General features: G+C 39.1%; 1 protein-coding gene across 1 annotated transcript in view; it reads left to right on the top strand.

Annotated features, from left to right (window-relative positions):
- The window catches only part of FAM117B (family with sequence similarity 117 member B), a 111,740-nt gene that overhangs the window by 44,812 nt on the left and 52,265 nt on the right, over positions 1-14,663 (top strand). The window contains 1 exon segment of the mRNA XM_043998762.1: positions 2,550-2,701. Coding sequence (XP_043854697.1) covers positions 2,550-2,701 — 152 coding nt within the window.

Genomic DNA, 14,663 nt, shown 5'->3' with positions numbered 1-14,663 from the left:
CATGGATCTTTGCAGGCTTCATCACACACATCATTTCTTTCTTTCTTTATTTTTTGCGGGGCAATGAGGGTTAAGTGACTTGCCCAGGGTCACACAGCTAATAAGTGTCAACTGTCTGAGACCCGATTTGAACTCAGGTCTTCCTGAATCCAGGGCTGGTACCTCATCCACTATGCCATCTAGCTGCCTCACATACATCATTTCTTACAGTAATATACATTGATGTACCACAGTTTGTTTAACCATTCACCATTTTATGATTTTTATTTTATTGTTTACAGTTCTTAGCTATCAAAAAAATGCTGCTGTATATGTGCGGACTTTATTCTTATTGATGGCTTTCTTAAGATATAAGCTCAATGATGGCGTCTCTGGTTCAATAATGGAGTCTCTGGTTCAAAGGGTATGAACATTTTAGTAACTTTATTTACTTTCTGGCTGCTTGCAATATTTTCTCCTTGACTTGGGAGCTCTGGAATTTGGCTCTAATATTCCTGGAAGTTTTCATTTTGGGATCTCTTTCAGGAGGTGATTGGATTCTTTCAATTTCTATTTTACCTTCTGTTTCTAGACTATCAGGGCAATTTTCTCTGACAATCTCTTGGAAGATGATGTCTAAGCTCTTATTTTGATCATGGTTTTCAGGTAGTCCAATAATTTTCAAATTATCTCTCCTGGATCTATTTTCCAGGCCAACTGTTTTTCCAAGAAGGTATTTCACATTTCCCTCTTTTTTATTCATTTGGATTTGCTTTATTGTGTCTTGGTTTCTCATAAAGTCACTAGCTTACATTTGTTCCATCCTAATTTTGGGGTGGGGGGGAATGCCTCAGGGCAGTGAAGGTTAAGTGACTTGCCCAGGGTCACACAGCTAGTAAGTGTCAAGTGTCTGAGGCCAGATTTGAACTCAAGTCCTCCTGAATCCAGGGCCGGTGCTTTATCCATTGCTCCACCTAGCTGCCCCCATTCCATCCTTATTCTTACGCAATTACTTTCTTCAGAGAGCTTTTTTGTTTGGCTTTTCAAGCTGTTGATTTTCTTTTTATGACTTTCCTGCATCACTGTCATTTTTTCCTCTATCTCTCTTAGTTTATCTTCAGAGTCCTTTTTGAGAACTTCTGTGGCTTGAGACCAATTAATATTTTTCTTGAAGCTTTGTATGTAGGAGCCTTGATGTTGCTATCCTCTTCTGAGGGTGTACCTCGATCTTCCTTGTCACCAAAGAAACTTCCCATGGTCCGTACCTTTTTCTGCCTGCTCATCTTGCCAGCCTGTTTCTTGATTTTTGACTCCTTAAAGTGGGGCACTGCTTCCTGGATGCACTGTCTCAAGCTTCAGGGGGTTCCAGGTGGTATGATTTAAGGAGAGGCATGTTCTTAGCTCATCTGGCCTATGTTCTGATCTGTAAGTAACCACAGCCTTCTTGCTCTTTAATCCAGAAACAAATCTGGTTCATTTTGGTTGCAAGTGTGGGTGTGCTTATGCCCCTCTCCCACCTAGGACCACCACCCAAGACTGTGTCCTGTATAGGAGCCCAGGCAAAATGTCAGAGTTCCACTTCAGTGCCAGCAGAGACCCCTATAATCTCCCCCCAGCTAACTGCTCAACCTCCTCACCAGACTGTGGACTGAGTTAGCTGCAGCTGATTCAGAGGCTCTGGAAGTCTCTTTCTCTGGCATGGCCTGGGGCTGGATCTGTGTCAGTGCAGCCACTGGGCTGAGTGCCACTCCCACCCCAGTACATCTTTGGCTGGAAAATGGTCTCAGCCTGTCCTTTTGTGGGTTTTGTTGCTCCAGGAATTGTCTTATGGCATTATTTGGAGTTTTTTGGAGTGATTGTGTCAGGAGCTCCAAGAGCTTACTGCCTTTCCTCCACCATCTTGGTTCCACCCTCCATAATTTTATTTACATGAATGCAAATTACTTTCTAAAATGGATGTACCATTTCACAGCTCTACCAACTTTGTAGTAATATGCCTATCCTTCCACAGCAAGTCTGATGTTGACTGTTGTCATTTTTTTTTATCATTTTTGCCAGTTTACAGGGTGTGAGGTGAAACCTCAGGGTTATTTTGATATGTATTTCTCTCATTACTGATTTGCATTCTTTCATGTGATTGTGACTACTTTGCAGTTTTGTTTGTTTTTTTTTTTCAATTAATTATTTCTGGGGCAATGAGGGTTAGATGACTTGCCCAGGGTCACACAGCTAGTAAGTGTCAAGTGTCTGAGGCCGGATTTGAACTCAGGTCCTCCTGAATCCAGGGTTGGTGCTTTATCCACTGTGCCACCTAGCTGCCCCCTGCAGTTCTTCTTTTGAAAATTCTTCATACCTTTTGACCATTGACTAGAATAAAGTTTTAATTCCTTGGAACAAATTAATTGTAACCTGCTTTTAGTAGAGGAAAACATCAAAATCATAGCTTCTATTTGATTATAAATTATGAAACTTTTTTTTTCCCCACATGACATGACATAGTATGCTAAGATCTGTTTTCTTCATTTCTTCTAATAAACTGTCCTAAATAAAAGTTTTTGTCTTTGGTTTAGGTGACAAAGCACGGCCACCTTCATCAAGCCCTTCCAGCATTATTCGTCGAACTTCCTCATTAGATACACTTGCTGCCCCTTATCTTGCAGGACACTGGCCTCGTGATAATCATGGGCAGTCTGTTCCATGTATGAGGGACAAAGCTACACAGGTAAGCTTAATACATGTTTTGATTTTTAGAGCTTTTTCACTTTTTCACTGAATGCAGTCATGTGTGCATGTATAAAATATTCATCCATTTATTTATTTATTTGTTTTTAGTTTAAATCTCTTTAGACTCTTTAGGCTTACTCTTCCCTTCTCTACTTGTTTATTATGAAGGAACTTTTAAATAATTTCATTCTAGGGAAGGGAATGGCAAATCTGCTTAACTAATGCATATAACACAGTAAGTATGTAATCAATGTTTGTTGTCTTAAATCTGCTTTTCTTCAAGTTCTTCTGCACCAAGTTCTGTCTGCTGGAGCCACATAGAACAAGCCAAATCCTAGTATTTCCAGTTTGTGAAGAAAGCTATGCTAAGTCTTTTTTTTTCCTTTGAGGCCAAATATCACCAGTTCTCACAGCAAATCTTTGTATGGCATGACCTGCAGTTGGATAATCATGGTATGAAGTTTTCAGAAGAAGAAGTGTCAGCTGTCAGCTATATGAAAAAGTGACCCAAATCACTCATATAAGTGAAGCATAAGTTAAAACAACTCTAAAGTTTATCTCATTTACGGCAAGTGGGATAAGATAACGTAAGACAGAAGACATTAATGCATTCAGGTTGAGCTAGAAAAACTAAACTGTCATACTCTTTGACCTAGACATAGCCCTATTGGATATGTATTGGTCGTTAAAGATAGAAACAAATATTGCATAGTATCAGTTTATGCACCACCATTTTCCATGGTAATAAAAAAGGAAAACAGTAGATGGCCCATTCTTTGGGGAATGGCTGAACAAATTGTGGTTTTGTTGACTTAATGAAATAGTGGTGTACTATAAGAAATGATGACTGAAAAATAAGAAGGAACATAAGACAGGAGAAGTATTTGTTTGTTTTTCGGTTTATTTGTTTTGCGGGGCAATGTGGGTTAAGTGACTTGCCCAGGGTCACACAGCTAGTGTCAAGTGTCTAAGGCTGGATTTGAACTCAGGTCCTCCTGAATCTGAGGCTAGTGCTTTATCCACTGTGCCACCTAGCTGCCCATGACAGGGGAAGTATTAACAGAGCAAAGCAAGCAGAACTAGAACCATATATGCAACCATTAGGACAACTAATGAAAATAATACTAAAAATTATTGAATTGATTTGCAATAAGTAATCTTGATCCTGAAGAATAGATGGCAAAACACATTTCCCCTCTTTTTTTTTTTTTTTTTTTGCTGGGCAATTGGGGTTAAGTGACTTGTCCATGGTCACACAGCTAGTAAGTGTTAAGTGTCTGAGACTGGATTTGAACTTAGGTCCTCCTGAATCCAGGGCTGGTGCTCTATCCACTACGCCACCTAGCTGCCCCCATTTCCTCTTTCTTAATAACAATGTAGGGTTCTACAAAAGTAGAATTGCTATGCTGTCAGACAAAATTTATTTAGTTGTTTGGTTTTCTTTAACTGTTTTTCTTTGTTACAAGGGAGGCGTTCAACAGTGGGGAAATTTTGGGAAACAATTATAGTGTAAAAAGTAGTAGTTCTCAAAAAATCTGGCTTTTCATAATTTTTTTTTCCCCTCCTTTGGGAGTTTTCCAGTTTGTCTATGCCCTTACCAAAATGGAGAAATGAACCTAGTATTCCATGTATGGCATAAACAGGTGTAAGCTTTGAAATTAGCCTTGTGCCACCCCTCCTCCAGCTTGATCACTCTCTGTAAAACTGCCCCAGGCACATAAGCCTCACGTGCCACGCCCAAGCCAGGCCCCACTCAGCCAGGATGTGCACACAAAACCTCAGGAACCCCCCAGTTTCCTCGGTCCAGCCCCCAGCTCCAGGAGTGTGCCAGCATGGGGCTCTGCCTGCCCTGGGGGCACCAACGAATTAGTTTGGTGTGTGTGGGTGCTATCAGAAGAAGGGTTATATAGCCTGGGGAGCCGACAGGGAAGAGGGAGACTGAGTGAAAGGAGGACTGAGGAAGTTGCTGACAGTGAAAGGGGTGGCTGATGGTGAAGAGGAGACAACAAAGCAGCAAGCAGTGAGAGGGGGGCAGTGGTGGCTGCAGCAGCCAGTATACTCTAGGGGAGAGCCTTGCAGGTGGCAGGAGAGAAAGTTAAAATGCAGTCAGGTCGTATATGTCTTGCTTTTGTTTCCAAGTTTGTTCCTTATCAATAAACCCTGTATTTGATTTAAGTGAAAGAGGCTGTTTCTTGTGGTCTGGGAGAAGCAGTTGGGGATTTTTTTTTAACGGTCCTTACAGATTGGCTTAGGCAGCTAATAGCCAGCTATAGCTTTAACAGCTATATAGATATAGACATAGATATATAGATTAGCCAGCCAGCCAGGAGTTAATAGATTAAGACCTAGTTAATAAATTTTTTACACAGGTACTGTGAGCTACAAATGTCTTCTTCATTTGGAACACTATTTTTCTTTTAATATAGCTGAAGATGACGACATCTCAGTTATTTTAGTTACATTATTGTAATAATGACTCATTGAAGTTGCAGTCAATTGCAATTTTTTCCAGTTCTTCTGTGTAGTAGAATCATGTACTTATGAAAGTGATTTTTTTTAATCCATATGTAAGACTTGGCATGTATCTCTATTAAATTCTGTATTCTTATATTTGAATGAAATCTTGAGCTTGTCAGGATCTTTTTGGCTCTTGACCTTATACAATATCATTTTTACAATATCAGATGTACAACTTTCTTTCTTTCTTTCTTTCTTTCTTTCTTTCTTTCTTTCTTTCTTTCTTTCTTTCTTTCTTTCTTTCTTTCTTTCTTTCTTTCTTTCTTTTCTTTTCTTTTCTTTTCTTTTCTTTTCTTTTCTTTCTTTTCTTTCGTTTCACCTCTTACATGTCTGAATGCTTTTTAGCTCCTTTTGCTAGATCTTTGTTCATATTATACCCTTTATTGTGTTTGTATCCCAGAGCTCTGTAGTGGGGCATTTTCTCTCCTCTTTTTCATACTGTCTAGTGACTGACCTCAGTTCCCTTGCCTGCCCTTCCCCCCTCCCCAGGGGGCGTTGAGGGTTAAGTGACTTGTCCAGGGTCACACAGCTAGTAAGTGATTTTTTTAATCCACATGTAAGACTTGCCATGTATCTCTATTAAATTCCATATTCTTATATTTGAATTAAACTTTGAGCTTGTCAGGATCTTTTTGACTCTTGACCTTATACAATATCATTTTTACAATATCAGATGTACAACTATCTTTCTTTCTTTCTTTCTTTTTGGTGAGGCAATTGGGGTTAAGTGACTTGCCCAGGGCCATACAGCTAGTAAGTGCCAAGTATCTGAGGTTGGATTTGAACTCAGTTCCTCCTGAATCCAGGGCCAGTGCTTTATCCATTGCGCCACCTAGCTGCCCCCTCCCTTGCCTTTTATTGTTTTTTAATTTTTGCAGGACAGTGAGGGTTAAGTGACTTGCCCAGGGTCACACAGCTAGTCAGTGCCAAGTATCTGAGGTTGGATTTGAACTCAGGTCCTCCTGAATTCAGGGCCGGCACTTCCCACTCCGCCATCTAGTTGCCCCTCCCTTGCCTTTTAAATATTATCTCCATACAGATGACTTCCATGCTGCTATATCCAGTTCTAGTCTCCCTGTTAAGCTCCATTTGCACGTTTCCAATTGCTTCTTGGACATTTTATTTTATTTTATTTTACTTTTTTCAATCTTAATAGTGTTTTACTTTCTCCAGTTACATATAAAGATAGTTTTTAACATTTGTTTTTATAGCATTTTTTTTGTTTTGTTTTATTTAGTTTTTATAACATTTTGATTTCAAATTTTCTCCCTTCTCCCTCCCCAAGACAGAAATCTGATATAGATTATATGTACAATCACATTAAACGTATTTCTGCATTAGTCATGTTGTGAAAGAAGAATCAGAACAAAAGGGAAAAACCTCAAAAAACAAAAAAAGTAGAAATATTATGGTTCAGTCTGCATTCAGATTCAAGTTGTTTTTTCTGGATGTGGAGAACATTTTCCATCAAGAGTCCTTTGGAATTGTCTTGGATCATTGTATTGCTGAGAAGAGCTCAGTCTATCATTGTTGATTATTGCACAGTGTTTCTGTTGCTGTGTACAATGTTCTCCTGGTTCTTCTCACTTCACTCAGCATCAGTTCATTTAAGTCTTTGCAGGTTTTCCTGAAATCAGCCTGCTCATTTTTTCTTATAGCACAATAATATTCCATATACCACAACTTGTTCAGCCATTCCCCAATTGATGGACATCCCCTCAATTTCCAGTTCTTTGCCACCACAAAGAGAGCTGCTATAAATATTTTTATATATATGTATGGGTCCTTTTCCTTTTTTATGATCTCTTTGGTATACAGACCTAGTAGTGATATTACTGGGTCAAAGGGTATGCACAACCCCATAGCCCTTTGGGCATAGTTTCTTGTACATTTTAAATTGAATGTCCTATAGGTATCTAAAACTTTACGTGTCCATTGCATAACTCACTGTCTTTCCCCCCCTGCCCTACGCTTCTTTTGAACTTCCCTATTTCTGTTGAATGAACCAACATCCTTATAGTTATCCGGTTTCAAAACTTGGCATTGCCCTGAACTCTTTGAGCTTCCTCACCCCATATCTAGTCAGTTGCCAACAGTTGTCATTTTTACTTCAGCATCATCTAATGAATCTGTCCCCTTCTCTCTTCACATATTACTAGCTTAATTCATTCCCTTTCCTGGGCACTGTAAGAGACTCTTTTTCGTGTGTTTATCTGCTTCAGGTTTCTTACCTTGAAGACATTGTTTGGGGGGAGGAAGGGTGACATGGTTAGTCTGATGCTAAAAAACCACCTTGGCAACTAAAATGGAGAATGGATTGAAACGGTGAGGATTTGAGGCAGGCACATCAATTAGAAGGTTTTTATAATAGTTCAGGCAAGAGGTGTGGTGCCTGTGTGAGTGGAGGAATGTACATGAAAAGTATTGTGAAAGATACAAGCAATATAAGATTTAGCAATAGATTGGATGTATTTGGTGAGTGACTAGATGATACTGAGATTGCGAGCATGGGTGACTGAAAGAAGTGATTTGCTCTTAATCGTAATTTGGAAGTTGAGAAGAACAAGAAGAAGGGAGGCTTTGTGGAAAAGATAATGATGTCTGTTTTGGGTATGTGAAGTATGAGAGCAGAAAGCAGGAAGGGACCTGGTACGGTAACTTAGGAGAGATGTTTTGGATGCCTGCATAGGTCTGGGAATCATCTGCATAGAAAACCCATAGGAGCCGATAAGATCACCAAGTAAGACAATATAGATCTAAGGGTTGGTTACCTGTTTGTGTCATGGACACCTTTGGCAGGCTGGTGATGCCTGTAGAGCTCTTCTCAGAATACTATTTTTAAATGAATAAAATATAGACTATTACAAAGGAAACCAATTACACTGAAATATAGCTATCAAAAATATTAAGAAACCCCAAATTCCCATATCACAGGTTAAGCATCCCTGCATAGAGGGAGAAGAAGAAAGGAGAGTGTCTTTGGGGGACACTCATGCTTAATGGGTGTGACCTAGAAGAAGAACCACTAAAGGAGACTGATAGGATCACTGACATAGGAGAACAACCAAAAGAAAAGCAGTGTCACCCAAACTTAGTGAGAAGAGAGATCTAGAAGAAGGGGATCAGCAGTGTCTGTGGCTGCAGGAGGATTGAGAAGAGGCCATTGGGTTTGGCAGTTTAGAACTCATTGGTAATGCTGGAATAAGAAGTTTCATTTGAATGATGAGACTGGAAGCCAACATAGCAGAGGGTTTAGAAGAAAATATGAGGAGAGAAAGTGAAGGATGGTGGCATTGGGGGCTTCCCAAAGAGAGTTTGACCATGAAGGGATCAAAAGATATGGGACATTAACTGGTGGGAATTCTTTTGAGGGATGGTGGAAATACTTTGGAACTGTGTCAATCTTTCAAGATTGTGGAAGTCCCATGTCTCCTTTTTTTTGCCAATTAAATTAAATAAATAGTTATTAAGTGTTATCACAAGTTGAACATAATATGGAACATTAGCCCGAGTTTTTTTGCTTGAGGATTTTTATTTCCTATCTTTAGACTATTTATCAATTGAGGAGTAACTCTTATTCTTGTAAATAGGAATCTTAGAAATGAGATGTTGATCAGAAAAACTTCCTGCAAAGACTCTTCCCTAGTCTATTGTTTTTTTCTTACTCTTAGCTCTGTTGGATTTGGTGGAGGAACTGCCTCGATCGCTGCAAAGCAGCAGCTATTGTGTAGCTTTGTTTTGGTTTCCTGGAGCACCCCTGACTTGACCAGGATCACGTTGTCTGGGGCAGAGGTAGGACTTGAACCCAGATCTTCTTGACTCTAGGCTGGCTCTCTTATTCACTGTATTAGCACTGCCAGGAATTTTCCCAGCTAAAACTAAAAGATATTCAAGACAACATGAATTTATAAGGTTTAGGAATTACAAAGTAAGACATCCAGGTAAGATTGCATTGTGTTTACTCATACAGGAACCTACCTCTTCCACTTTTATTTGCAGCAGTGATACAGAAAGGGCACTAGATTGAACAGGGACCAAGAAATGTGAAAAGAAGCATCATGAAGTTCCTTCATTCAGCTCAGACCTACACTGAAAGGCAGCCAAAAGATGTGGACGTTGGAAGAGAGTGCTGCCAGAGAAGGGAGGCAGAGTGGCAGCCCACAGCAGCCCCCTAAATGGGGACACTCTCAGTATGTAACTGTGATCTAACCCTGATTTGTAATCCCTGGGGAGAACAGAGATCACCTAATACAGTGAGCATGTGGGTCTCAAAGAAGAGGAGGAGAGGGACAAACACAACCCACCACATTGACCTTGGCAACAGCCAGAAGACCACGCAGCATCCCTGACCAGGGACAGCTGACGAGGGCTCTGACTGGCAGCATGGAACCTCCCAGGGATCTGGCTGCAGACACACTGAGGGAAGAGGTACTCAGTGGAAGGAATCCAGGAAGGGGAAGTCAGGACAAACAGTGCCTTAGAGGAAGAAATAGCTTGGCCACCAGGACTGCAAGAGTACCTGGAAGAAATGAAGCAAGAGATTATAAATAAAATGAGGACTATGGAGGAAAGAATTGGAAGGAGAATTAATAGTTTATTCTAAAAAATTTATATTTTTTCATCAATTACATGTAAAAACAGTTAACATTCCTGTAAAAAAAAATTAGTTCCAAATTTTCTTCCCTTTATCCCCCAATTGAGAAGGCAAGCAATTTGATATAGGTTATACATGTGCAGTCATGCAAAACATTTAACATATGAAAACCGTTTTAAACTTAAAACAGTGCTAAGATTTTGGGGTTTACCTACAGTACTCAAGTTCTGATGGAGGAGGAGAGGGGAGAAGAAGATAGGACCTGGGGATAGATCTATTGTTCAGAACAAAGAAAAGAAAGGAAATATATTAGGAAAAAAGGAAGAAAGGGGGCAGAACTTAATTCTTTTTTTTTTTTTTAATTTTTTTTTTTTTGCAGGGCAATGGGGGTTAAGTGACTTGCCCAGGGTCACACAGCTAGTAAGTGTCAAGTGTCTGAGGCCAGATTTGAACTCAAGAATTCCTGAATCCAGGGCCGGTGCTTTATCCACTGCGCCACCTAGCTGCCCTAGAACTTAATTCTTAATAGGTGAGAGTGAAGAAGAATATCTAAACCTGGATATAGGAAATATATAATTGTCTTAGGGTTGGGCTGTGCAAATGTGATACAAATGGCATGGTTACAGAAATGAACAGATTCAGAACTACACCATTCTACTACAGGATTACTTTATACAAGTGAAGTCATAGTAATTAATCTGGAGGAACAAAAGATCAAGAATTTCAAAGGAAATTTTTTTTAAAATTTTTTAATTAATAAAGTATTTTATTTTTTCCCGTTACATGTAAAGATAGTTCTCAACTTTTGTTTATACAAGCTTTATAATTTCAGATTTTTCTCCCTCCCCCCTCCCCTAGACAGCAGGTAATCTGATATATATATATATACACATACTAACATTAATCCTATTTCTGCATTAGTCATGTTATAAGAGAAAAAATCAGAGCAATGATGAAAAACCTCAAAATAGAAAAAAACAACAGCACCAAAAACAAAAGAAATAGTATGGTTCATTCAGCATCTATACTCCACAGTTCTTTTTTTTTTTCCTTGGATTTGGAGATCCTCTTCTATCATGAGTTCCCTGGAACTCTTCTGTACCATTGCATTGGTGAGAAGAATATAGTCCATCACAGTAGATCAACACTGAGTGTTGATGATACTTTGTACAGTGTTCTTCTGGTTCTGCTCATCTCACTCATCATCAGCCCACGCAAGACCCCATTGAGGAGCTTCTACACAAACTAAGCCAGTACAGTTAAAATGAGAAAAGGATGTGTGACATCTTTAGTCTTAATATTTTTGGATCCTAGTTTATTAGTAGTACTTTAGTAGATGTATTCTTTCTGGTTTCCAGTGGTAAAAATGTCCAGCGGAATAGGGCCCAGACCTGTATTAGTGGCATTCCATTAGATTATTTTTCTTCTTGGTTGGAATAAATCTGTTTATGACAGTTTAGTTTTTGGATCTAGTCATTCATCCAGTTTCAAACCTCCTTTGTTCCCACCAGCTATTGTTGTTTTCCTGTCTCAGGTTACCTTTTTCCTGCTTTGTATGTTTTGCATAAGTGCATGTGTATATCTATGTATGTTGTCTCCCCTGTTGAGCAGGGGTTATTTTGCTTTTTTCTTCTAGTTACTAGTGCCTAGTATATTTCCTGGCAAGCCTCTGGTAAATAAATACTTGCTTACTTCAATTAATCAACAAATATCAAGGGCCTGTTTCATGACAGGCACGTTCCCTTCCTGGATGATTTTCTGACTCTGACCTTCACTTTGTGACCCCTGGGGTTTTCTTCCCTCTACCCCCACAATTGCACCTTTTCAATGTTGTCTTTCATTAGATTGTAAACTCTTGGTGGGGAAGTCATCTTTCTTCATTTTTTACTTTTTTCTTGTGGGTACAACGTGTGGCACATAGTAATTGCTCACTGCTTGGAGATATAAATACTGAGAATGTAATGGAGGAGACAAGTACACATAAAAACATACACTGCGTAAACAGAAAATGAATAAATACAAATGCACACAAGGTAGTCGAATACCAGAGAGTTTAGGCAGGAGGCCACTGGCATTTTTGAGGATTTCAAGGAAGGATTAGGAGCAGCTTTACACAAAAGATGATATATGAGTCTTAAAAGAAGAGACGGACTCTGTGAAGTAGAGGCAAGAAGGAGAGCACTCCCAGCCCATGGGCAGCCAGGGCAAAGGTGCAAAAAGCAGGAGGTAGATTGTGTGTGAGGAGATGAACAAAGGCAGAGTGCTAGAGGGAGAGTCATGTCGAGGGAGGCTGGAAAGATAGGCTGAGGTCAGGTTGTATAGGCCTTTCAAAACTAAACAGAGGAGGAGATGGGTTTTATCTCACAGGCAGTAAGGGGCCATTCTGACTACCTGAATAGGGAAGTCACATGGTTATGCACTTAGGGAAAACTCTTTGGCCACAGTGGATGGACTGGAATGGGAGAGATTTGAGGTGAGGAGGGGGACGAGGACCTCAACAAAGGTAATAGCTGTGGGAGTGGAGAGAAAGAACTAGATGCAAGAGATTTTGGGGAGAGAAATTACAAGATACTTTCCAGATTTGTTGGACCCAGTTTATGACTCTGATGCATCTGTCCTTTCATAGTTCTCATTGTGAATAAATTGGGAGTTTTTCCTAATATTGTTAATAGTGTCTAGACCTTCTTTTGAAAACTTTGATTATATCTTTGGACCACATTGGGGAATGATTCTTAGAAGATATTTTAAAATTCCTATGGGGAGGGGGTAAAGAATGAGGGTTTTTTGGTTGGTTTTTGTTTTGCTTTGTTTTGCATGGCCTGTTCTTGATGAATGCTTCTTGTTTAGTTTTAAGACAAATGTTCAGAAGATTAGTTTATGGTACTGCTGCCATTGATAGAATCAATAACACATAGATAGGGGATAAACAAGTTTTTTAAGCTCAGAGAGTAGCCATCAGTGAACCCTAAATATTACAGGTTTTGGTCACATAACAAGATGGGTAGAAGGGAATTTACAGAAGCAGAAGAAGGTAATGATCAAAGGACAAATGGCAGAAGGGGAAGATCTATATCAGGTAAAACAGGAAACTAGCTAACTGGAGCTATTGCTGATAAGCTTGATTTTGCAGACTCCAACTATGTGAATCGTTCATCTTAAATAAATGGTGGTAAGAAAGTTAAGATAGAAAATCTCTTATGACCATGTATTGCAAAATAACTTAGGAAATGCTTTTCCTCTGTGAAGTACCTGTGGGCTGGCCAGGCAGAAGGGGGAATAGAGTAGATCTGTGCAGCTTGGGGGGGAGGGGAGGCACAGAAGATCATGTGACTAGAAGTCAGAAGAAGAAATGAAATAATATTTTTTAATGTAATAAATATTTTTATTCATAGTTTTGGGTTCCAGTTTTTATCCCTTCTTTCCTCTCTCTCCTGTCCCCTCCCTGAGGCAGTAAGCAATCAGATATGGGCTATACATGTATGCTTATGTAAAACATTAACATGTTTGGCATTTGGTACAAGAAAACTTGATTAAAAGAAAAAAAATGAAAGAAAATGAAAAATAGCATGCTTCATTCTGTTCCATCAATATCAGTTCTTTCTTTGGAGATGAATAGTATGTTTCATCAATAATCCTTTGGGATTGTCTTGGATCATTGTGTTGCTGAGAATAATTAAGTCATTCACAGTTTATCAAACAATATTGCTGTCTCTGTGCACAATGTTCTCTTGGCTCTGCTCATTTCACTATACATCAGTTCATACGTGTCTTTCTAGGCCTTTCAGAAGTCATCCTACTTGTCATTTCTTATAGCACAATAATATTCTGTCAGCATCTTATACCACAGTTCGACCATTCCCCAATTGATGGGCATTCCTTTGATTTCCAATTCTTAGCCACCACAAAAAGAACTGCTATAAATATTTTTGTACAAATAGGTCTTTTGCTCTTTTTGGGGATATAAACCTAGCAGTGGTATTGCTGGATCAAAGGGTATGCACAGTTCTATAGCCCTTTGGGCATAGTTCCAAATTGCTCTCCAGAATGGTTGTATCTTTTCACAATTCCACCAACAGTGGATTAGTGTCCCAGCTTTCTCATATCCCCTCCAACATCCAATATTTTCTATTTTTGTTTTAAATCTCAGCATTGTTTTAATTTGCATTTCTCTGATCAATAGTGATCTGGAGCATTTTTTCATATGACCATAGATAGATTTGATTGTCTGAAAACTGCCTGTTCCTATCCTTTGACCATTTATCAGTTGGGGAAAATGAAATCATTTTAGCATAAAGAACTGTTATAGTTATTAAGAGATGAGAAAATTGAATGGAATTCATTGAATTAAATTTTTTTTTTGGTGGGGCAATGAGGGTTAAGTGACTTGCCCAGAGTCACACAACTAGTAAGTGTCAAGTATCTGAGGCTGGATTTGAACTCAGGTCCTTCTAAATCCAGCACCAGTGCTTTATCCACTGCACCACCTATCTGCCCCCCAACTTCATTGAATTAAAACCTATTTATTACAGTACTTCTTGAATTCACAAACAACTGGAAACAAAATGGGTATTCATCCATTGAGGAATGCTTGAAGAGATTGTAGCATATAAAATATAATGGAATGTTATTATGCTAGTAGAAGATATAACTATGAGGAATCCAGAGAAACTTGGGAATCTTTGTATGAAATAAATGTAGAGTGAAATAAACAAAACAAGGATAACAACCTATATGATAGTGATTGTAGCATAAAGAAAAAAATATTCAGAAGGGCTTCAGAATTTATCAATGCTGTGACCAATTATGACTTAAGAAAACTCATAATGAAGCCTGCCTCCTACCTTTTTGG

Source organism: Dromiciops gliroides, chromosome 3 (assembly GCF_019393635.1).
Source record: "Dromiciops gliroides isolate mDroGli1 chromosome 3, mDroGli1.pri, whole genome shotgun sequence".
In the NCBI taxonomy this organism is placed as follows: Eukaryota; Metazoa; Chordata; class Mammalia; order Microbiotheria; family Microbiotheriidae; genus Dromiciops; species Dromiciops gliroides.
Note: the sequence above shows the minus strand (reverse complement) of the source record. Positions and strands in the feature narration are given on the sequence as shown.